At 35.5% G+C, this 26,553-nt stretch overlaps 1 protein-coding gene across 1 annotated transcript in view; it reads left to right on the forward strand.

Annotated features, from left to right (window-relative positions):
• The window catches only part of LOC127969432 (zeta-sarcoglycan-like), a 208,941-nt gene that overhangs the window by 166,660 nt on the left and 15,728 nt on the right, over positions 1-26,553 (forward strand). The window contains exons 4-6 of the mRNA XM_052571412.1: positions 2,035-2,122; positions 12,986-13,108; positions 15,942-16,014. Of these exons, the coding sequence (XP_052427372.1) occupies positions 2,035-2,122; positions 12,986-13,108; positions 15,942-16,014 (284 nt within the window). The remainder of the gene's footprint in view (positions 1-2,034; positions 2,123-12,985; positions 13,109-15,941; positions 16,015-26,553) is intronic.

The following is a 26,553-nucleotide window of genomic DNA, read 5'->3' on the forward strand; positions in this document are numbered from 1 at the left end:
CTCTGCCAGTGAAAATAGTCAGAATGAAGTAATTACACACATTTTACAATAACAAAATCATTCTGTCATTACACATTTATGACGGATGTGAAGTGTTTACTGTGCTTTTGTTAAAAAAAAACGACATAAGGCCACACACTAACCAGACACACACACACACACACACACACACACACACACACACACAATGGGAACCTGCTCTTGTGGCCCTTCACTGTACTTCACTGTCGATGTATCGATGTGGTCGGCTGGCAGGTCGATCAATGTCAAAACGGAGTGCTGTGCTTTGAAGCCAATCTAAGATTCTTAAGCATTAAAAGACACTGAGCTCTACAACAGCTTATAAAAGTAACACACAAACACACTCTAAACAATATACTGACTTAATTATGATGGGCTGATTTCACAATTGAATGCACTCATGAATGTGACCGGCAGGGCCGCGTTATCTTAATGAGCAAAATGGGCTGCAGCCCAGGGCCCCGAACACTGTGTGGTCCCCTAGTCAATTCTCTTTTGCATTTTATATAGTTTTGCCAACTGTTCCATAAACTGTTTTTCTCAGTCACTTTGTTTCATTTCTCAAATCAGAAATGAAATTCTCAAAACTACTTGTACAACCTCCACATCATCTAGTCATTTATACACATCATAAAACCACTTTATCATTCTTTTGAACAAGTTGTGATTGCTTTTCTACATTCATAGAACTTATTATGCACATTTATCTGCGGATTCCTACATTATCAATTGCTAATGTCATGTTGCTCAAAATTTATTATATAGTTTTCTGTGCAGTAGTCTTACCCCTCAAAACATCTAGTCTTTAGTTCATTGTATAAGTCATAAAATGCTAAATGGTTCATAAACTGTCAAGCACATTTTGTAAATTTGGCATGAATCGTGCAAGTGACTCTTGACTAATGAAGAGAATGTAGATCAACCAATGATAAACCATTTCTCTGAAATATCTCAAAGGTTCATCTCATGATTCTTCAGTTGGAAAGTTTATCCTGTATAGACAAGAAAACAAAAGAGTACAAATTCTGACATTTTTTTTATTTTATTTCATCTTTGTGATCATCAGTGTAATTTATTATTATTATTTTTTCATCAGTGATAATTATTTTTCCTTTTCTGTAGCACTGATATTGTAAAGGATTTTTTTTTTTTTCTTTTTTTTGTCGACCACTAGGAAAAGTGTAACTGAGAATTCTATCCAGTCTCTTTCAATCAATATCCCACTTACACTAATGTGTAAATTTGTACTTTTGAAATGGATATATGGCATATATAAGCATATGGCATACTTTTCAATACAGTAACTGTCATCCAAAATGTTGCCATATTTACATAAGGCAATACTAATGCCAGCAGAGGTTCTGTGGTGGAAGAGGATGTATAGGTCACTAGGATCAGAGATGCATAGAACATGAAGACACTGAATCCAGTGATCCACAGCATGCACCCCTGCATGCATGAACACACGCAGACACACATCCAGCAAGCCAAGTGCATTCATCCATGAACAAACACACGCACACATTGAGTCTCTCACAGTTCAGATATTACATATAGCATCACATTAAATCAACAAACAAGTGGTCACAAGTGATGCCTTTGAAATGTACGTTATTGTCAGTTCTGTCTCCTTTATATAAATTTCTTTCATGGCTTCCATCAGCTTATTCTCAGCAGTTATTATTGTAATCTATTATTTAGATTTTTGTCCTACAGTATGTCCTTAATATGACACACATTTTACTGCAATGAATACATATTTTATTTTTATGTAATTTCTTAATATTTCATTTTTGTTTATATTTTTGTCCATTAAAGTTGAAATATTAGTTATTACTTAGTCTAGTTATTTTAATAATGTTCTAATTTGGTTGCATTATTACTATTAGTAGTATTTTAGGTGCGTTCTAAAATGTACCTAGCAACTTTAGGTTGTTCTGCTTTATCTTGTTCAACTTCTTTTAATATGCAGGATCCTTTAATCAGTTTCTGTCTTTGTTGTGTTTGTTTCAGGGCAGTCCTCTGGTCTTACAGTCAGACCGCAATGTGACGGTGAATGCACGGAATAACCTTGGCCAGCTGACAGGACAGCTCACTGTGGGTGAGTGGCAATTTTAAACTAGATTTTCACGGACATGTCACCTGAATTCACAATTTCTCTTTTCACAGCGGGCCTTTTCATTTACAGCTGATGTGTTTTTCATTCATGCATCTATTCACCATTTATTATTCGAGATACTACAATATTTAAATTTTTGGAACTCCTACAGTGTTGCAATAAAAACCGTATTTTTTCAATTGTATTTTTATTTATTTATTTTTGGAACTTCATTGTACTACTAACTTGCATCTGCTTATTTACATGAAAGTAGTTAATCGAGTTTGAATAAAGAAAAGACTCTTGGTCTTGACAATTTCAGAATTCATCATTGTTAATATATATATATATATATATATATATATATATTTTTTTTTTTTTTTTTTTTTACTTAAATACCTAGATGGCATTTTAGTAAATGACACAATAATTGTAATATATTCAGAGATTAAACTGGAAGAACACTAAAATCTGGTGGTACAGCGTACACCGTTACAGTTGTTTTAGACTCTACGAGACCCACTTTCGCTGTTCTTTTGAACTTTCTAAATATATCAAAGAATCCTGGGGTGAAAAAAAAGTAGCACAGTTTTCAACATTGAAAATAAATAAATACACACTGTACATACATACATACTTAAGCACCAAATCTGCATATTGGAATGACTTGTGAAGGACCATGTGACACTGAAAGCTGAATCAATGTCTACTGAAACTCAGCTTTGACATCACAGGAATAAAATACATTTTTATTTATTTTATATATATTTTTTTGTAATGCAATGTGCTGTACTTCACAGTTACTCATGCACATTTACTCAGAAAACCCCCATTGCAAACCCCCATTGTCTTGTGTTTTTGTTCTCAGTTGGTGCTCAGTTACACCATCACGTTTCAAAAGACAGCAGCCTGCATTCTGGGGCCGGCTCCCTGCCAGGTTCAGGGCCTCCCACAATTACTGCTCTATCTCAGTGCAGCCACAGGGGTTTCTCAAGTCCCTGTGCTTTCCTGTATTTTCCAGTGAATCCTCTTCCCTGGTCAGCAATTTATGGTCAGAGTTTATGTTTATGTTTGTGTGTGCATAAAAATATCTACCTGACTCAAACTAGCTGTAAGATCAGAGCAGAAGCAACTACCCCTGAAGCCAGAAAAATTAGATGCTCTACCTCAGAATGGCAGATCACAGCTTTACTGTGCTAAGGAGAACAGAGAAAGCAACCACCACACACATTGTTTTCCCTGTATTACTATAGTAACAGGCAGCAAATAAATATTGAAACCTCTGTATTTGTATTATTATTATTATTATTATTATTATTATTATTATTATTATTATTATTATTCCACTGACTGTGGCTGTTTTATGTGCGTTAGTGTTGATTTGACAGGACTTCGCAATATTCAGATTTGGATAATTGGCTCCTATTTAACTCATTACTTGGAATTTGAATTAAATGGGCTGCATCTTACAGGAAGTTGAACATGAATTTGAATGACAAAAAAAAAAAAGTAGGTGGAATTTAATGAATTACAGTAAAGGGAAAACCAATAGATATTCTAGGTAATTGTGGAAGTGTTCTTCATCCCTGGTACATAAAATGTATGTCACAAAACTGCACCGGGACATGAAGGCTGAGGATCCAAGTTCAGTAGTTTGTAGTAGCAATCATAGTCAAAACACAGTAAGCAGTCCAAACAATGACAGAGTTCAGGACTGAGGCAAACAGAGTAGGCTAGACTTCTCCATCATGAGTGACAAAATGAACCAGGCATTTATGTATTGTGTGCAGACAGGGTTAACCAGACACAGGTGCAAACAATGAGTGCTGATGAGTCTGGGGCAAAAGATTATGGGAAATAAAGTCCAAGACTGTGTGACAGAGGTATGGGATAGAATGCCCTCTGATGGTTATGAAGGGCACTTCAGCTGGTGAATTAAATTAAATTAAATTAAATTAAATTAAATTAAATTTAATTTAATTTAATTTAATTTAATTTAATTTAATTTAATTTAATTTAATTTAATTTAATTTAATTTAATTTAATTTAATTTAATTCACTCCAGCTCTACTCTGGGTTTACAAATTTAGGGGTGTTTAAACAACACTGTCAACTAAAAACGAAAAGTTTTGGTGCATTTTGGTCATTCAGACTTTTGAAAACAGGTTTCAAAGTGCAAGTCTTTGAACTAATACCGTTATCATCTCCATGTAAACAACAAAATGTGAATTTGTGAAAACGGTGACGTCATGCACATGCATATTACATGCCTATAGAAATGTGTGCAGCGTAGTGTTCATATACAAAGTACCATTGCCAGCTACTGGCCTGGCATGCATTATGCAGTGTTTTCAGTTTTTTTCACAAATCTGATTGAAAGGAGATCATTTTGAATATACACAAAACTTTTCCATTTTTAGTACATAGTTGTTGTGTAAACATACCCTGGTCTTTTCAGCTGGGAAATGCTATATTAATGTTCAGATATGCCTTTAGAAATTGTATAACCTAATTCTAAATATAGCATATAAATCTGCTTTCCTAGCAAAAACACAGCAAGCATTATCTGACTCATATGGCTTCTTTTAAAATTAAATCTCAGGCTATTTGTGCCCCATGGAGCTTTATTAAGGCAGGACTAGAAATTAACCAGTGTCAATGAAAGTGATAAAAATGCCCCAGATATGTACTGTTTGAGTCAAAATTGCTTCCTATAGAGACTTCCTCTGTTCTATTTAGACCCTTTTTGTTTGTTTTAGTATTGATTTAGTGCCTCTGCAGTCTTATGTAAATTGACGTGAGTACATTTTTTGGGGAAGTCGTGGCCTAATGGTTAGAGAGTCGGACTCCCAATCGAAAGGTTGTGAGTTCGAGTCCCGGGCCGGCAGGAATTGTGGGTGGGGGGAGTGCATGTACAGTTCTCTCTCCACCTTCAATACCATGACTTAGGTACCCACTGCTCCGGGTGTGTGTTCACAGTGTGTGTGTGTGCACTTCAAATGGGTTAAATGCAGAGCACAAATTCTGAGTATGGGTCACCATACTTGGCTGAATGTCACGTCTTTTTCACTTTGTATAGCTGTCAGATATTCTCAGAGGGTGGTGTTGTTGATTGTGTATATATATATATAAGTATATTTCTATTCTATTCTATTCTATTATATTCTATTTATTTGAATTGAATTCAAGCATTCAACATTAAATGATGCTAAACGATGAAAGTGAAGAATCATAATAAGGTTAAAATAAAACAGTTTTTCAGTTACACAATTTTAAACAAATGCTATGGGAATTCACTTCTACACTGAAAGTCTGTTACCAGTTGGAGTCTCATAACACTCTCACCAATGTGCCCTCTATAACCACTATTTGACATTGACCGACTCTGCAGGGTCGTTGCCTTTAGGCTGTCATTGCTCTCTTGACATTGACTGAATATTTAGGGAATATCATGGAATAGCTAAAGTTAATCTGTATCACCTGTCGCTTCCACACACTTGTTTGCTGTTTGTTTCCCTCCTCTCCTTGTTCTCTCGTCCCTGAACCCACTCGCTGCAAGAACATTAATCTTAAAAACAGAAATTGTATGGAGGTGCTGAGAAACAGAGAGCTGTGCTGTCCTCTGATAGCTTGGCCCAGGGGTGCAGAGGTCTCTGTTTTTGTAATTTGGCCCATAAGTTCAGGTGATCGATGCACCGCTGCGTTGTGGTGAGTATGAAGCGGTAGTGCTGCGATCATGACTTTATCATGTGTTCATAAGGGAGTCGCTTAAATATCAGAGAGCTGTAATTTGTCATAGTCTATGTGGCTTTAGGACCAGGGTTCTCAGCCTTGGGTCACAAACCAAAATGGGGTCACCGGAATTGCATATGGGCTTGCAGGAAATTTATATGAACTGGAACTGCAAATTATTTTATAATATATTTCTTCAACATAGAGCACTACTTACCTGGGATTGATATCCTTTTTTTTTTTTTTTCAACTGCTTTGGAAAATGTTTATGCCTTCAAAACACATTTTACTGTTTTACCGTTGTTCAATGAAAATCCATAGTAAAATATCAATTACATGTTACATTAATTGCATAAAAAAGAAGCACTGAATACTTTTATTGTATGTAATCTCCAGAAAATAGTGTAAAAATATTATTTAATTTTGTGTATTTAGGATACATAAAACACAAGCTATGAAATTAGCAAGTATTCCAAAAGCATTAGAAATCACACATATAGTGTTGGATATTGTTATTAAACATATTCACACATTAAATTCAAAAGTTACAGCAAAGACATTTACATTGTTATAAAAAAAATAATAATAATCTCTTCTTTTGAACCTATTAATCAGAGAATCCTTAAAATAAGCATCAAAGTTTACATAAAAATTTAAGGAAGCAAAATTTGTGTCAACTTTAATAATAATAACAAATGTTTATATATATATATATATATATATATATATTTGGGCTGTCAAAAATAGCGCGTTAACGATGTTAATTAGTTGTTTGTTGTTAATTACGTAAAATTTGTTAACGCATTTCACGCATGCGCAGTGTGAAAAAATTATTCAGGTCAGGAAAGTCTCGTCGATCTCTGAATTCTCAAGATAGTAAAAAACAGCGGCGAGCGCCGTGACGAAAACAAAGAAGAAGCTTAAGGTTATACCCCAGTTACTCTCAAATACATTCATGCCAAGCTCGATAAACAGAGACAATTTTGGTAGTTGATAAGCTAGAGCTTCTTCCTGTTATAGCGTCCTGTGTTTCACACTGCGCATGCGCAGAACGCCTACATGCAATGCAGCGAAAATTACAGCTGTTTGGAAAAGCATATGCATTTTTACTTGGTTTTACTGGCAGAACGTCAGAAGCCTTCAGAACGTGAGAATATCGATCCTAAAGTACTGTGGCAGAGCAAATGAACACCTCCCAAAAAACAAGAGTGCCCAGAGTGCTGCTTATGTGATGGTGGCGCATGTTTGTGTTTCTGAGTTCATTCTTTCGAGTTTCTCTATGCATAATTTCATAGATATGTGGCTATATTTAACCACTGGTTCACCTAAAACTCTTACACTCTCTGTAGTTAAATGGCATGGTTTGATATAGTGCTCAGGTAAATTTGGTCTAAGTAAATGTTAAACTTTTGAAATTCAGAAAAAAAGAACCACATATTGATGAATCAATACATGAAAATTATGTATCTGTGACCTGTTTTTTATCTTTTGGTATGCGTTTGAGAAAAAAAAAATGGTTAGGATTCAGGTGTAATTTCAAATAGTGATTAATCCTGATTAATCCACTGAAAATTCTGATTAATTTGATAAAAAAATTTAATCATTTGACAGCCCTAATATATATATATATATATATATATATATATATATATATATATATATATATATATATATATATATATATATATATATATATATATATATATATATATGAATTGTCTTATTGCCATTGTTCTCTATCAATAATTTAAAAATCTAACAAAATAGGTTTAAATTGTAATCATATTTTGCAATATTATTATTATTATTATTATTTTTTATTTATTTATTTTTTGATAATACTTATAAAAACATGCACCCTTGGTGAGCAAAAACATAATCTCACAGTAAAATTTGTTTAGCGTGAATGGTGTCTGGAGAATCACAAGAATTTGAAACCTTAAAAAGTAGGTTAAGAACCTCAAAATCCCTTAGACTGACTGTTTTGGGCATCCTCACCTTGTGACACTCCAGAGTTGTGCGTTTCAGGTAAATTGCAGTTCCTCATGACCTTCTTGCAGGAACGCTGCATTGCTAAATTATTGGGCTGCAGGATTTAGTTGGGGGTGTTTATGAGATGTGTGCTGGAAGTGAGCTGGTGATGAAATGCAGCATCAAGCTTGTGCTGTCAGATCTTGTTTTCATTCTCTCTCTCCATCCCTCCATCCGTCTCTGCTAACCTGAGGCACCCTGCTGATGGCCACGAGGTCCCTGTGCAGATTATTGAAAACGAGGGACAGGAAAATAATCTGTGCATGGGCTGTTCTCACGCGCCGAGTCCTGCTGTGAGCTTGTCTCTCCTCTGAACACCTCCTCCAGAGGCCAAACAATTGAGAGGACATTGAGGGGACACAGCATTTGCTTTTTGTGTAATTGACTTTTCATTTTTAGAAGTGTAGACTGCATAATGAATGGCTTCTCCGCTTTGAGAGAGTGGGATATGATTTCATTAGCGCTGGGTGACAGAGAGGACATGAGCGAGAGATGCTCAGGGGACGGACAAGGACAACAGGAAGACAAGCGTGTGATGGTGGGGACTCAGGTGTGGCACGGGGACGCAGCCAGTGTCCTTTACCACCACTGTTTCCAAAATGTTAACAATTAGCATTTCCATTCATTTTAAAGGCAATTAGTTGTCATGAAAAATTCAGCCTGCCCATTAATTTTCTATTAGCTGAAATAACTTAATGAGATAATAAGTACTCTATTCAGACCTATTAGAAATATATAAATATTCATGCACACTGTACATACATACCAATCACAGTGTTTTTTGTTTTTGTTTGTTTTGTTTTTTTTTACCAAATGATAAAGTAACTAATTAACAGGTTTTTTACTGTAGCTTTTTTTCTGTAAAATGTATAAACATTTTATAAGCAGCATGTTTTAGCATTTTTAATCACCCAGTGTGTCAGTTTGGCATACTGCTAGCCAATTAGCCTCCTGGCTTATACACAAATGTTAAATTAATGTATACATTTGTATAAATATTATGGGGTTTTGATTAGGCATTACAAATTGCTACCCCACTGGCGTTCTACTCAAACTTGACTCAACGGACCAACCGAAATGTTCTTGAAAGCAACATCTATACCAACAGGGGCTAACGAGATGTGGTAGAATGTTACATTGCTGTTTAATACTCTACATCAACATGCCATTAAAAAGGTGCACGCAAAGTGATTTGCTTGGTGCAGTTTATCTCTTCAAAGACAAAAATCCTAGATGACATGTCATCAGAATAAGTTATGTATGGATGTATTTGAATTTCGTATAGTCAAGGGGAGCTCAAGATAAAATTTCAAAAGTTTTAGTCCATTGCATCCACTGCAATGCACAAGGGAACCTAATTTAAATATACATATACCTGGAAATTTCAAAAACAGCCACCTCAAGGTGCTCAAGTCTCCAATTATAAGTTCAACAGCACCAAAAATCCAGTGATTCCAGCGATTAGTTCCAAGTAATTAATCATGATAAGAATACATTGGCAAAGTGTGCATGCATGTAGAGGAACATTTAGAAATGTAATGTGCTGTTTTATGGTGTTTAATTTAGCTAGAATAAATTGCTAGTTTTAAATGAATATCATCATTTGCAATGCCACATTGCCACTTCGAGGTAGTGAGCTTAAAACTCTCCAAAGAGAGAGAGAGAGAGAGAGAGAGAGAGAGAGAATCTAAAGGACATATGGAGATTAATGTGTACAAATACACACATCAGTCTTCAGGGCTGTGTTTGCTGATTATGACAACAGCTCTGATTATTTGTCTCTTTACACTGTCCACAAACCACACCCAGACACATGCACACATACCCACTGATTAATGCAGGTGTTCGAGATTTTTTTTTATTTATTTATGATGATTATCCAGTTCGAAAAACTAATTTATCTTTGCTTTTTATTTATTTTTATTTTTTTGCGGTTATTATGTGCACCATTTCTTTACATTAATAAAGAGCCCTTGTATAATAATAATAATAATAATAATAATAATAATAATAATTATTATTATTATTATTATTATTATTATTATTATTATTATTATTATTATTATTATTATTTAACTGACTGACTGAAAAAAAAAAAAAAAAAAGGATGTGGACATTTCTTTGGCTTGCATCATCAGAGGTTGTTTACTCATAAGGTCAGATTAGAACCTCCAAGCAATTCAGATCAGAAGGTCCACGTTTTATATAACAACATTTTGCACAGATGTTCAACCTCATCCAAGCCCAGCTGTTAGCCTTTCTGAAGCTGCAAGATAATAAAGCAGTGTCTTTACAGCACATTACTATTTGACTATACAGCATAGGTATTGTTAAACAAGGGTTTTCAAACCCTTATTATTATTATTATTATTTTTATTATTATTATTATTATTTTTTATTTTATTTTTATTTTTATTTTTATTTTTATTTTTATTTTTATTATTATTATTATTATTATTATTATTATTATTATTATTATTATTTTCTGCCATGGATCCCTAAATGTGAGAGATCCCTTTATGAGAGAGCCTTACTTAACCATGTGATATTGCTCTATCAGCCTGGCTGTGATTGCCTGTGTGCCTATGGCTGAATCACAGCCATGATGATGTAGAGTAATAACACACATGTTATTATATTTAAAAATGTTTTTATTTTTAACACCATTATTTCTGTAAATTATTCCACTGACACACCAGCACTCCTTGACATTCTAGACACTGTAGAGCCACTGTCACGTCACTTTTAGAATGGATTTCCATCCTTTACTGACTGATCACACTCAATGCTTTCCTCAAGGTATTTTTTTTTTTTTTATTCAACTGATAAATTTAACAATGTCAGTTTTTTTTCACAATATTTGTGAAATTCAACAATCATCTTTTCATTTCAACACCATCTGGTTTTCCGCTGCTATAGGTCATTAATTTTTTTTGCCATTTCACTCCTAGGGAAAGCTTCAATTTCCTCCAACCTCAAAACAACAATTAATCATCAGTCCTCAGTTTTGATGAGAGGTAAAATCGGTATCAATTAATATTCAAGAGCACGTCATTAATATCCAGTGCACCTCATTTCTCATTTCGATCACCTGGATGAGTGGAAGGCTCTATAAGATCCGTGAGGTGATGCAGTCTGGATGGCTTTATCAAAGTGAGGATGTCCTTGTCCAAATAATGAGTATTTACTCCTTACATGTACTTTCACTGAGAAGTAATCAAGAACTCAAACCTTGAGCTCATGAATCAAGCAAACGTTAAATGCAATGCAAACCAATATGAGATAATAACCTGTTGTGAACAACATGGATTTTAATTGTGAAATAAATGAGGTCTAATAAACTTTTGTAATTTAATGTGTAGGGTATATTTTCACCTATTAAGTTTTCAGTTTTATCATAATCGCAAGATCCACCAGATATTTTCTGTCTTTTTTTTTCTTTCTTTCTTTTCTTTTTTTTTTTTTTTTTCTTTTTTTTTGCAGAAAATGTCATGTGCAGTTGTTCAACGAACCATATTTGTCTTTTGTTTAGACTTTCAGTTACAATGTGGCCATGTTAATAATAAATCTCTATTTTTTTTTTCTTCTTCAACATTTTATTAGCTCATTTATTAGCATTCTCTCCTCTTGATCTCATCAACATAATCAAATGTAGTCTTGCCTTGTCCTCAAACACATCTTTAATCACTATCCAAGACTTGAACAAAAACTTCTAGTGAAATAAAAGAACTGTTGATCTGGGGCTCCTTCAGATGCCACACTGAAATAAGTATGTCAACTGTGCTTTTTGAGACATGGGACAGAACAGGCTACAGATATGAAAATTCAAAAGTTTGTAAAGAGAAATAAATTTGGTTAAATTATTAAATATTTAAAGTTAAATATATCAAATGACTTTTAAAGTGGAAACGTTATTAATAAACTATTGGCAAGTTGAGCTTGTGAGAGGTGTTGTCCTATATACAGTATCAAGAATTGATGTTGAACAGTATAACTTTCTAATATACTATCCAAAAAGTGGATATTAAATATAAAGAAAGCCATGCTGGAAAAGTTGCCTAAAATAAATCCCAAAATTTGCATTGTTATAGACTACTTTAATGTACTACTCTCTTTGCCATAAGGTGCTTGGATAAAGGGCAGGGTGTCTTATAATACAAACACTGAAGAAATGAGAGGACAGACAATGAATGCAGGAAGAAAACTAGACAGACAATAGACGGTGGCAGAGAAAGAAGAGAGCGGGCTTTAGGAAAAAAAGAGAAGTTTACTTTCTGTCACACACGCATAATGTGGGCAAACAAACAAAGCCAAGTTTACTCTCCAAGGTCACCTAAGACATGGAAGATATGATAGCTGAGATGAATAATATAGTCAGTGAAGCCATTGCAGTGTTTGTTTGGGGCAGTGTATTAAAAGCTGTTGAGATTCCAGTGACAGTGTAATTTATAGGCCAAGTCACGCTTAGTGAATAAAGTCAAGATCTGTCATTCACAACTCTCACATCAGCTTCCTGCTTGAAACATACACAAACAGCTCTTTCTCTAATTCATAACCATGCATCAAGGCCTGAATAAGACTGGCTTTCCATAGTAAACTGTAACATAGAGGAAATTGTGGTATGTTTATATTATTGGTATTTTTGTTGCTATTATTTGTAAGAGCATTTCAATTAGCTTTTTTTTTTTTTTACATTGTATTTGAAACTCTACCCACATGTTGTTAATTAGAGGCCAAGGCACCTCTTCAATCCATTCGTTTTCTTCTTCTTCTGCTTCTCTGGAAGTCTATGGCAGCCCATAGAACTGCTTGCGGGAAAGCCATGAAATTTGGCACACGGATAGAGGACAGTCTCAAAATTAGCCATGCCAAATTTGGAGTCTCTATCTCAAACCCTCTAGCGCCACCAATAAGCCAATATTTCTGCTAATACCTTTTGAACCTTATGGTCTAAAAGCAATTCCCCCAGCCCTTCTCGTCCCCCTTGCCCATCACAAGAAGACCATTCCTGATTAGAGGTGATTTATGTGGGCTGCAAAGGTTAAAATATGTGTTATGATCTTGTTTTTCAAAGCCTTATTCTTTCTTTATCTCTTTCTGCAGGCTCTGAGATGGTAGAAGCCCAGTGTCAGCGGTTCGAAGTGAGAAGTAGCGACGGTGAGAGAGTTCTCTTCTCTGCTGATGAAGAGGAGATCAGTATTGGCACAGACAAACTGAGAGTCACAGGTACCACATACGAAAACACACTCACATATTCATCCATTTACACGTTTACAAAAACTTACAGAAAAGGCTCTAAAAGTGAGTTCCTTAGGGAGATATTTTTCAATTTTCTGCTTTTTTTGCAATTCCTTTGGCCTTAAATGTTATATTATACAGCAGTTTTCCTACTTGTTGGTAGCCTTATATCCATGCATTTTTCCATATGATTTATTGCAGTCTTAATATTCACATGTAATTGCACATCTGTAAAAGACAACAAAGCCTGCATGCCCGCGTCTGTCAGAAAAGTTTGTTAGTTATGCTCATCTACGCCAGATCCCTGACGTGTGAAACAGGCTCAATCCCAATCAACTGAGCTGTCTTCAGCATTACAGCAAAGTGCTTTCAGTTGAAGGACACACATTTCTGTTTTTGACACGTTGCAGCATGTCACTTAAAATTATTTTTAAGTGGTGATGAAATTATTTCAAATCAAATAGCGCATGTGTGAATCGATTTCTATACGTTTGGTTCTTTTAATTTAAGGAACTTCAAACTGTTACATCAGAGCCAGGTCGATTTTGTTCTCTTAATGGGACCTGCTTGATGTACAAGAAGAAAATTGCAGCTGTCAAGGAATACAGTCAGGCATCATTAGTCCACTAAACCTGCAGAGCAGTAGGTGAGAGAGAGAGATGAGTCACTCCAACTGTGTGATATTACTTTTATGCAGCAGTTCAGTAATATATGCATGTGTAATTGTTCAGTATTACCCATTGATGTTTGATCTTCATATTTTCAGCACAATGTGTTGGTTCAACGCTATCTCACGGCCAATTCGTACGTATTTTACGAGGTGGCTTATTCGTACGAATTTGTACGACCTCACTCGTACGATTTTATACGATTTGTCTAAACCCCAGTGACGGTTAGGTTTAGGGGCGGGGTTAGGTGTAGGTCATTCGTACAAATTCATACGAATTGTGCAACTCGTAAAATACGTACGTTTTGGCAGTGAGGTCGTACGAATTCTTACGAATAAGCCACCTTGTGAAAAATGTACGAATTGCCGTGAGATCGGGTTGGTTGGTTAATCTGAAATTGGTTTGGGAGGTGTATTTTGAATTTGTATCAAGAATTTGTAGCTGTTTTTTCCCCAGCTTCCATTTTTTGGGCCAATATTTTACATTTTTTTAAGATTTAAATATGTGCATGCACCATAGATACTAGAAACCTGTCTTTTTATTGAAATGCAAATATATTGTTTCAGAAAGATTTAACTTATGCAGACCTCTCTCTTTCTCATACGCTTAATTTTTTCTGTCTCTGTCTGAAACAGTGCATGCTGTGAGGTCAAGTGGAAAAGTTGGAGGTCAGGGACAAAGAGGGCACATGCTCAGTAATTGGGCAGATCTATCCATTTCCTTTTTTCACAGAAATGCATGGTTAGAGAGTGGGATCAAGGGAGAGAAATGGTGGTAGGGAGAGAAAGATAGACAGAGCATGCATAAATGGAAGAGTGCGGTTCTTCAGAAGTGAGGCCGAAAGGCTAAAATGTGTCAGAATCAAGAACTGATCTCCGCCCTGGGGAGAGAAAAAGAATGGAGTGAGAGAGAGAGAGTTAAGTGTTAAGGAATATTTCACTCAAAAAAGTGACATTTCTGTCATCATTTACTAACCATCATGCCATATGAAAACTTTATGACTTGGTCTCAAAAGGAAATGTATGTGAATTTACTGTGAATATTCATCAAAACTTTTCTGTTTGTGTTCCATATAAGAAAGAAAAGAATATGTGTTGAAAAGGACATGATGAATAAATTAATGACAGAAGTTTGATTTTGTTCCCAGCATGGTTGTGGGGAAAATGAAGACGAATGAAATAAACTAGGACAGACTGAAACAAATAATAACGCAAGTATGGAAGAACAGCTTACTTTTATACTAATAAGAAGAACTTGTTTAACCAGCACATTTTCAAGAAAAATGATGCTGTGAAATAGGGGACACTTCAGAAGTTCCAGAAATACAGATGTAGAAAAACACACTACAGTCTACCACTCTACAGTGCTTGTGATTTATCACTTGATGTTTCATATCTCTTCCTACCCCGAGTTACTTTATTAGTGGTATAGAAGTTACAGTATAACAGAGCATTAGGTAGGATGTGAGGATTTGATGAGCTAGATCAATTCCATCAATTCCACCATGGACACCATGTTTATTTGTGAGATGTTTGGCTTCTCATGAACCCTGTTTATAACCTGGTGTTGACACCCTTCTCGGATGATGCGATTTTGAGCAAAATTAGATAAATGTGAAATATCGTTACATTCTGAAACAACATTTTAAAATATTTGTATTTTTATTATCATTATTATTATTTCTATTTTAATATATTAACATGTACTTTATTCCATTAATTGCAAAGTTGACTTTTCAGCAAATACTCCAGTCAGTGTCACATAATCCTTTGATAATAATTATATAATGCTGATTTAGCACATTTTTTCCTTCTTCTTTTCGGTTACCTTTTTGGTCACTTTGGTAACTTTATGTAACTTCACTGTCACTTTTGGTCAAATGAGTGCATCCTTGCTTAATAAAAGTTTTAATTCCTTGAAGAGAAAAATGATGATGATGATGATGATGATGATGATGATGTGAACTGTATTGTTCTTCTGTCATTTAAAAAATCTGTGTTGTAACTGAATGGTTGTTCACAATGTTCATTTGTTCACAAAGTTGTATGGCAACATATATTTGCACTTAGATTTTGTGATTTTTATTTTTTATTTTTTTATTATTATTCAGCTATATGACTTGTCACTCTCTTATTTTATCTTTATCTCTCTAGGCAATGAGGGAGTTGTGTTTAGCCATTCAGTGGAAACAGCACATGTTCGAGCTGAACCATTCCAAGACCTGAAGTAAGACATGCTTTCTTAATGTATAACATTATCATTCCATGTGTGATTTACACTGAGGACCAAAGAGTGGGGGAGGGGGATGGGTAAAGAGCTAGAGAATGAGAAAAAAGAAAGAGATAAGACACAGAAGGATAGAGGAAAGTCATGAAACATAAACTTAATGAATGTGCACTTCCTAATTGTCCATAGACACTTTAAATCCTCAATATTCAGTGACAAACTGTCCCATTCACACTCTGTTATGAGAAAGAAGACACGACCTCTCTGACACTCTCAATCCATCACCGATGGATCAGCCAATCAGATTGATCTAATCTCTTCTGTCTGCATCAGTCAATATCTGATTGGATGTCCAATAGGTCACTAACACATTGCGATGTTTCTCATTTCCCTAAACTCTGACATTGTCACTACAGGAAATGATGTAGTGCCGTGATGGATGGAGTCACTTTAAGTGCAAGTAGGCAGGTTACTGAGGGGAACCAAGAGCCTTTACCACCTAGTTTGGTTTGATGAAGCACTCCTGGGTGCTTTACAATCGTTTATGAACTTAATGCAAATGCACCAGAAACAAATCTACTTTCATCATTAGAAAAATGGGGGAAATGATTGGGTTTATTGAGGTATGGTGACATCTTATACTACACTTTCAGCTTTCAATGAATAGTGTTGACCCTTTTTAGTTTAATTTCTTATCTTAATGGCAAACACGAGAAGGATTTGAACCATTAAGAAGTCAAGATTTGGCTAGTGAGCATGGTCCACATAGCCCCTGCTAGTCAATGCTGTAACTGCACTATTAATGGGTAAAAATCACAAACAATATACTTTTCCTTTTATATCCATTCAAAAGCAGCAGTGCACACTTTCTGCAGATATTATAAACCTGTCTGCCAGTGATCATTTGATTAGACACAATATGTGTGTGTGTGTGTGTGTGTGTGAAACATGTATTAGTTTAACTTAATATATACTTATATATATATATATATATATATATATATATATATATATATATATATATATATATATATATATATAAAGTTAAACTAATACATGTTACACACACACACACACACACACATAACATTTATTTATTTTATATTCAGCAAATCAGCATTTTACAATGATTTCTGAAGAATCATGTGAACTGAAGACTGGAGCAATGATGCTGAAAATTCACATAAATAAATTCAAATTTTCCTAACTAAAATAAATCCAAGCATCTGCAAAATGTTGCCCCAGTTATTCTATGGATTTAAACATAGGCCTCAGTTGCTTTTGTTTCTTTATGTAATCCAAAAATGACTGGATGATGACAAGATCAGATTTCTACGTGAATCATATCATCTGTTGTCAGACTCTTTGTGCATACAGTATTTGCAAAAATAATGCCTACTGGAACAATAAAGTGAAAGCTAAGTGTTTACAAATATTTTTGTAAAGCAACTAATACGCAAAGACATTTACATTGTACTGCACTGAATTCAGTTCATTGAGGGTCCATATTCACTCTCTCAGTTCTTTCATGTAAAACAATAAATAAATTGCTGTAATTTCATCATAGTCTGCAGTCTGTTTGCAGACACTTTGATTGTGAAGTAATGCCATAGTGAAAATCTGCAGATAACCGCACCCTCATCATGCCTCCTTCTCTGTTTCTCATCTCTTTCCTCCTCCCTCACTAAGAATTTCTGGTTGTTCTCTTCAGATAGAATTTTGACAGCCTGGTTTGCATTAACATTCCTTCAACATTTTGTGTGGATTAATGGCTTATTACACGCTTTATGTGTTTCCCTTCACTTTCGCCCTCATTAATTTGTAAATCGGAAACAGAAAACATATAAATCTAGTTCACTTTCTCCTAATTATTGTTTTACTGAAGTGTGTTAATTATCACTGAGCTTAACAGCCAATTGAAATGAGTTTACATAATGAGTTATGAGCCAGCTTTATGTTGTCCTTGGTGTATGCAACTTTTGTAAACAAATGTTTGTCCATTACTCCCTCATCTTTAACTCACCTTCTTCAGTCTCAGTGTCTCTGTCCCTCTTAGAGTTCTTAACAGTTAAAGTAAATGGAACATGTCATGACTTAATAGAGTCTATTAAAGGCTAATGTCTTATGGTATGGTTTCACCGAGAGTTGAGTTAAAGTGCATCCCATTTATATTATTTCCCATAGGTGTCTCAGCATTACTTTACATTACATTTACATTTAGTCATTTAGCAGATGCTTTTATCCAAAGCGACTTACAAATTAGGACCATGGAAGCAATCAAAATCAGCAAAAGAGGAGTGATATACAAGTGCCATAACAAGTCTCAGTTAGCATAACACAGGACACATAGCATCGGCTTTTTAATTTTTTTTTTTTCTTTTTTTTTTTTTTTTAAGAATAGAATTAGAATCAGCTTTTTAATTTTTTTTTTTTTTTTTTTTAAGAATAGAATTAGAATCAGCGAGAGTTGGATAGACCACCTTCAAAGTAACACTTAAGAGAGGAGACTTTTGATGAACTAATGTCAGTAAAAGCTTTGTGTGTGTGTGTAACAAGGCTTTGATGAACGAACACACACTCAGTGGGAGCACAAGCTCAAGAGAGGCAAAAAAGTTATAGATTTAAATAGATAAAGATCCATGAACAATCATCATTTTGCCCCCAGGCTGTGCATTTTACCTCTGGCTGGTCTCAGAAATTAATTAATTTATTTAATATTTTTTGATAAGTTGCTTTGGATAAAAGCTTCAGTTAAATGGCAAAGTAATGAAATGTGACTTAGCGTTGAAGCAAAATGTTAAAGAATGCAGAAAGTCCATTTTCAATTAAAACGCTCGTATGATTCTCTGCTAATTACAAATGATACCTGATCCATGCAGTTGGAGTGAAATGTCTGGTTAAGTCGTTCTAATTTTCTACTAGAGCTTAATGTGGCGGCGGGGGGGGGGGGGGGGGGGGGGGGCTGTAATGATTAATAATCTGGGAATTTATCATTAATTTCTTTTATGGGGTAGTTCACCCGGAAATGAAAATAATTTAATCATATATATATATATATAATAAACACTTTTAAACATTTACCAGTAGTCATTAAATATTTAAAGAAATAGATGACATGGAATGACTCTAAAAAAAAGTAAATTGCATTTTTTTTTTTTAGTTTGAGTAACTTTCGCTTTAATCACATCTGTGTGCTGCTATTTGAATAAGGCGATCAAATATAATATTTAATATTTGCAGTAATCACTAAATTGAATTAATTCCAATTAGCATTGGCCTATTTTATAATGACATATATTTTTGTATACTTTTATAGATAACAGAGTTGCAACTAAATCACTGAGAAAGGCTTGATTGCAGTCTAATAATAAATTGCTCTATATTGCTGGAACTCTATACCAATCAGCTGCTACTGGCTTTCCATCTTTCATTCTTCTTGGCAAATTTTTGGTCATTTGCCTTCATCTGCTTAGTTCGGTGCTTTCCTCTCAGCACTGAGGTTTGAACTTGCCTCGGGCTCTCATTAATTAAGCAACAATCTCTGACAAAGAAAGATTGCCACCATTTGAGACGGCTTGGATGGCTTCCATTTCCTCCTCTCATACTCTCCAATGCCACACAGTCCACTCTTTTCAGACCTTTGTGTAGTCACAGTCAGCTCAGTTGGTGTTGATGAAAGGCATGGACCAAGTTTAAGTAGACTTGTAATAGCCACGTTGTTGTTTCCCATCTCCCTTGCCCAATAATAGGGTTTGGTCATGCTGCTAATAGCCTAGCGAAGGGTGGGTAGGGTAAGAGTGCAACAGACTCTTGCCATGAGCGATCAGTTAACTCTGCCAGCTAATGCAGGGTATAATATGATGAGAATTGATCCAGCTGCCCTGGAGCTGATGAGAGAGGGGGGGGGGGGGGGTGTTCTCTCAGAGTCCACACTGAACTAAAGCCACAGAAAGAAACTCTCTAATGATTTATTTTCCCCCTCAATGTCACTAATGTTTTTCGTTGTCACAGAAAACAACTTTTATACCACCACAAGCTGCAGCATTTGATGATAGATATTGACGCAAGTTACAAACTATCTACCTACCTATCTATCTATCTAACGCATTTTTTGGACTATAAGTCGCACCTGAGTATAAGTCGCATCAGTCCAAAAATACGTCATTACGAGGAAAAAAACATATAGAAGTCTATCTATCTATAAAATTTAGTTTTTTTCTTTGACAGACTACTCGACAGACTACTCTTTATTTATTTTTTTACCACTAAATCTGTCCAGTAAGTTTATTATAATAAAATCCCTGATAATATGCAGGATCATGCCAGTAGCAAAACCAGAAGGATTTGGCAAGGCCTCATCCCATTCCAGTAAAGCCACTTACTGTGGTTAACATCTGCTTGTAAATGTTAAGCTGTTGTCCACCAAGGACTTGTTTTCAAAGACATACACTTATGTGGTATCTCACTCTCTACTGTGCAGACAGGCAGCTATTTCCAAAGGCAGCATCCTAACCAAAAAGAGATGGATTTAAAATGCTCTTCATGGGCAGGAATTCACACAGGCTGCACACAAGTGGTGCTCTGACTGTGTAACACAATACTTGCATTGATTAACACACACAGTCGATTCCAATAGTCATGCTGCTGAGCTAACGACTCAGTACAAATAAACGCATAACACACAAATATCAGACGAAAACAAAACAGACACATTTTTAATTAGGTGATTATTTTCTATAAATATTGACACTGAGTAAAATATAGCTTTGTTTAAAACGAAATTTTCATGGGTGATGATTTTCTCAGAGCTTACCCCAGTGCATTCTGGGATTACCTTATCAGCAACAAATACAAGCTATGGTGCATTTGCTGCCTAATGTTTGGAGCAGCCTTTACATTGGAAAGGGGGGCAGATGATGCCTAAAATGTTGCTTCGGGAGATGAGTCTCTGAGACAGTGAGACAAATTACATTTACAGCTTTTGAATAGAGTGGTAGGTAAATGAGTGAAGGTCAAGACTTAAATCCCTACAGAGAGTAAAATGACTCCAGTAACATCTGCTACTTAGTCTACTAACTAGTATCTTTATTAAACTTAAAGACCCAGAGTAGCAGAATTGCATAAATTTGAATTAAGCAATTACATATTACATCATTTTCAATATTTTTTTTTTTTCTGATTTCATTTGGCTAACCTCTCTCTCTCTCTCTCTCTCTCTCTCTCTCTCTCTCTCTCTCTCTCTCTCTCTCTCTTCTATTTAATACATTTCTTAATTTAAAATTCATGATTTTTCCATAATTTGCTACATGAAGCATAGTGTAATAAGGGGAATAAAGAGCACTGCCTTTACTGCAATTATGGTTATTAACCCAAGTAATTATAAATAAATAAATGTTTTGTTTTGTTTACTGGTTGAGTAACAAATTGTTTTCAAAACGCTTTTCATTTAATTGCATCCTAAAAACATATAAGAAATCCATCATGGATATCAGTGCTCGAGTCACTGAGGGTTAAAGAAGCATCCATCCAGATTGTGAATTACAGCTCAAGTATAAGCTGGGCCCATCTGAAGGACTAAAGCGAGCTGCTGTTTTGCAAACTGCGTGACTGAATACAGTTGTATGAGGCTTAATCCAGATGAGACAGCCGGCACTTTTCCTCTCTGGAACATAATTATGGATGGAGAGAGAGTGAAAGAGCGAGGGAGATTGTTGAGGGGGGATTTGAAGGGGCTTTGGTAGATTTATTGCACACCTGAATCTCCAGTCGAAATAGACTCAGTACTTCGACGATTTGGGCATACGTGGGCAAATAACTTCTGTGACTATATGTCTTCTGCACCACGTTTCTCCTTCTAAAGTACTTACACAGTGGCTATCATTCATACAGTGAGTCTTTATTGTCTCACATTGCTCTAATGATACAAAGTGAACAAAATGCATTGTGATGGTCAGGGTTAGGGTTAGGGTTATATATATATATATATGTATGTATGTATGTGACCCCAGACAGGGACATTAACCATGGATTCTTATTTCTCTCCATCTTTTCAGTGAAAGGCCATTCTTTCACTCTTCTTTCAAGCATCTGTCAAGAATCGTCTCATATCTGGCTTTTCTACCTCTTGAGTTCTCATTCAAGTTTTTTTTTTTTTTTTTTACTTCTCTCAAATGGCCGTGGTTAAAGTTTGGGTTAGGCAAGATGTTTCTAAATCATGACAGAAGTGCAGCTGTGACCCTGAGCCCATGAGTGGCTGATTAGACATGATCGTGCTTTGAAATTAAATTTGATTGACTTGAGAGTTGGAAGGTTTGAAGAGATACTACTGAGGTGCTTCAGTTATCACAGCACAGAATTATACGAGTGTCAGTTGCATATGTATGATTATACTTGAGATTCATTGTAGATGCTATCCTGGCAATGCGACCCTCTCAAATCCACATTAAATTACCTTCCACTCATACGGACATTGAGAACATCCACCCCTTGGACTTGACCTTCAAATCCATTGATTACCTTATCACACAGGGATTACTCTGGCATCCAGTGCCATACCTCTCTGCCCATCCCTAATACTGTCAGTATGGATGAATGAAGTAGTTTCTTTCTCTCCGTAAGAGAATAAACTTAATTTTAAGATGATTTTGAACCTGAGGATACGTGTGGTTTCAGTGTCATATCGATCCGTGGTGGTGACCTTTACATTTATTGAGAAGTTAAGTGAATTGCCCTTGTTCTCATCTGTCTTTTCCACAGAATGAAAGTCACTCAGGTGTATACATCGTATCATCAAAATAATTCTGAGTAATCTTCAAAAAATATTATTATTATTAGTAGTAGTAGTCGTAGTAGTAGTAGTATTTAGAATTTTTGAAGGAAAAATATATATATTTAATTGTTCGGGGTCAGTATACAGTACAGTGAGTACTTTTAAGGTATTTAAAGACATATGTAATGTTACTATAGATTTCTATTTCAGTTAATATTGATTTTATTTAGAATTTTCTATTCACGGAATCCTGAAAAATACCTAAAAAAAAACTGTGTTTAACATGTATGATAATAAGACATGTTGTGCACCAGATCAACATATTTCTTAAACATCATGTGACACTGAAGTCTGGAAAAAATGGCTGCGGAAAATTCAGCTTTGCATTAACAGGAATAAATTACATAAATATGTTGAGTAATATAATAGTTTAAATTGTAAAATATTTTAAAATTGCAATCATGTTTCAATACTGTTTTACTGAATTTTCAAATAAATGCATTAAAAGCATTTAAAAAACATTTTTTTATTTATTTTTTTATTTTATTTTTTTTTATGTACTAACCTTTTGAACAGTGTATGGCAAAAAAAATTATACATGCAAGTATGAGGTGGGTGAACAATATTGTAAATTGATTGTTAACTGTCTCTATCTGTCTCAGTCTTTTGGTCTCAGTTTTACTCTAATGTCTTGCTTTGAAGCGGCCCTGATGTGGTGACTTCCCAAGATGCACAGTCTCACTCGAGTGAATGATATTCTTCGACAGGAGTGAAATGAGATACAATATTATTCCTTTATTCCTGTAACCTCCTTCCTCGCCGCAGCAGTGCTTTAGAGACCCAGTGGGCCTACCTTATTCCTACTTCTCTCTCTGACCATAGTTGTCCCCCAGTTCTATCACTATCGATTAAATTATCAGCAACGGATGCGCACGGGCATGAAATTGCTTTACGTTCTCTCACAGGGTCTTGCTGCCAGCCACAATTTCCCCAGCCACATATCACACAGCAGATGGGGAGGCTGCAAAAAGTCATTTTTGACCTATTTGAGGATTTGTCAGGGAATCTTGAGAACAGGAAATGGACCATTGGTCCAAGAGCTCAGCGAGCAATAAAGGAAACCCACTCAGAGGGTCAAGAGCTTCAGTGAACTTTCTTGAAAGCCTAATTTTTGGTGTCATTATCTCCAGTGATGTGCTTCAGATTTAAGCACTTAAAGTTTCTGTGATGAAATGATTGTGATGATAATCGTGTTATGCAAAGCAGTGATATCTTAATGTGTGTCGCTTCACGCCACCAAAACTATCTCGCAACTTTTGAAATGTCCTAAATGAGTTTCAAAGAATCCCCTTGGTTTTATCCAATAACATCATGGATCCCAGTAAGCGAGAAGCTCACATAGAGGAACATTAAAACTTAGGGTGGCTTGAAAATGTCAAATGCAACACTTTTCTCATTTTTGGCTTTGGCTGCTGTTCATCTACCCACGGTACAGTGTCATTCATCAATCTGAAAGGCTGCAACCAAAAGTAAATACTCAGAGAGGAACATGAAGTCAGAGGTTAGCAGTTGGTATTGAGCTGCTTAATATCATCATTGGTCTTATTCGCAAAAGTCAGTATCCAGCTTCTGTAACCATAAGCATGGAGACATAGTGATAAATGATACGTCAAAGCGCACAAAACTCACGAGAGGAGAAAATCTCATTTGGTGGCTTATTGTAGGAAGGTTTGCGAAAGTAGGAAACAATGTATAAAAAAAAAAAAAAAAATATATATATATATATATATATATATATATATATATATATATATATATATATTTTTTTTTTTTTTTTTTTTTTTTTTTTGGACTTTTTTTTTTTTTTTAAGGGAGAGGTTTATCTTATTTTTTGAAAACCTAAAACTATTTTTATATAAATTTTTTTTTTTAACGATTTATGTTATCTTTAGTTTATTTTTACACTCGGGAAAAGGGGTACAAAACTGTTACTGGGGTGATGCCCTTTCAAAAAGTGTATCATTTAGGTACTAAAATGTATTTTTAAGATGCTAATATGTACATTTAAGGTACTAATATGTACCTTTTATCTGTACATAAGCTACAAAGATGTACCTTTTAGCTTTTGTGACAGCTTTGTACCCTTTTTTTCTGAGAGTGTATGTGTGTAAATGTGTGTAAATAAAACCTTGGCAAATCAAAGCTTCTTTTAAAGAAATGACATCCACATTGCGTTTAACCGATCTAGAACTGAAATCACAAATTCCAGGCTTTAATATGAAAAACTGTGAAGACTCTTAGCATGAACTCGTAGCTATTTACACATCTTAGTCAAGTCAAAATCACATCATAGAAATCGTGTGACATGTTGAGGCAGCCAAAGTCAGACTATAAAAGGCAACTTTGGAATAGCATAAGATCTTCAGATCGTAAGATTGTAAACAGATTTCAACCTCAGATGCTTCAGAACTCTACATACTGTATGTATTCGTATGGCATACATGCAAAACATTTGAGTCTTGCTGTCCTATTCACAATGTGAATCTAGCATATACATTACATTTCTATCACAGTAATATTCACTGTTGAATTCTTAGACTTTTCTAGTCCCCCTTGGCTTTTACGCTAGTCAAAGTGTAACCCCTCTCACCCGGGTCCTCTCTGACGCTCCTCGCACTCGCTCCGAGCGGGGCTCGAACCCAGGTCTTCCGGCGTGGGAGGCGGACACACTAACAAGGAGGCTAAATGGCTACAGCCACTAGCGTCTGTCGCTAGTGCGTCTCTTGAGATCGGGGAGTGAGGTTTACCTGCACAGCACTACTCGCTGGCCTCCGTTACACTCACCCCCCTAAACCTCACTCCCATCCGGGTCACGGCACCAATGTAACCCCTCTCACCCGGGTCCTCTCTGACGCTCCTCGCACTCGCTCCGAGCGGGGCTCGAACCCGGGTCTTCCGGCATGGGAGGCGGACGCACTAACAAGGAGGCTAAATGGCTACAGCCACTAGCGTCTGTCGCTGCACAGCACTACTCGCTGGCCTCCGTTACAAAAGCACCACCTCATGAATGTATTTTGAAACAAAGACCACACATTTGCCAACAAGAAGAAGCAAAAGGAGTATAAATGTGATGCTAGTGTGAAATTCAAAATAGTCATATTTATGTATTGCTTTTCATATGACTGTAACAAATATCCCGACGCATACATTTGTCAGAGTGGCAGAAAAGGTCAAGATTAATGTTTGAATGGATGAATTCGCTGGCGGAATAATGGATAAGGCAGATATGAGACTAAAGCAGGCCTTTCTTATCTTCCATATAAACTCAAGTCCAATCTCTACACACTTAAGATATTTAGTTTTGCTGCTGATTTGCTTTGGAGCATGCTGAAACAGAAAATCAATGGTTTGATTGAGTTTTTCTTTTTAGAAGACATAGGACCTTGGAGACAAGGAAGGAAAGAAAAGAGTGAAAAAAGAGGGAACCATTAAGTCAATATATTCATTTCTGTCATGTCATTAAGTATACAGTGACTGCTGTTCTGTATTCTGTCAACTCACCACGCCACCGATGGCTATATTGTGCTTAGATGCTGCAAATGCATGTTGAAGTGACACTTGTTCAATCAAATTAGAGGAACTGAACTGTTGTTTTTCTGGCACAACACAATGGGTTTTAAATGAACGAACTCAACTGGGATGACAGCTGACAGCATTAAACTACAACCCCTCGGCTAAAAAATAATATACTCCATAATTTAGTTAACTGA

Source organism: Carassius gibelio, chromosome A1, assembly GCF_023724105.1.
Source record: "Carassius gibelio isolate Cgi1373 ecotype wild population from Czech Republic chromosome A1, carGib1.2-hapl.c, whole genome shotgun sequence".
Taxonomy (NCBI): Eukaryota; Metazoa; Chordata; class Actinopteri; order Cypriniformes; family Cyprinidae; genus Carassius; species Carassius gibelio.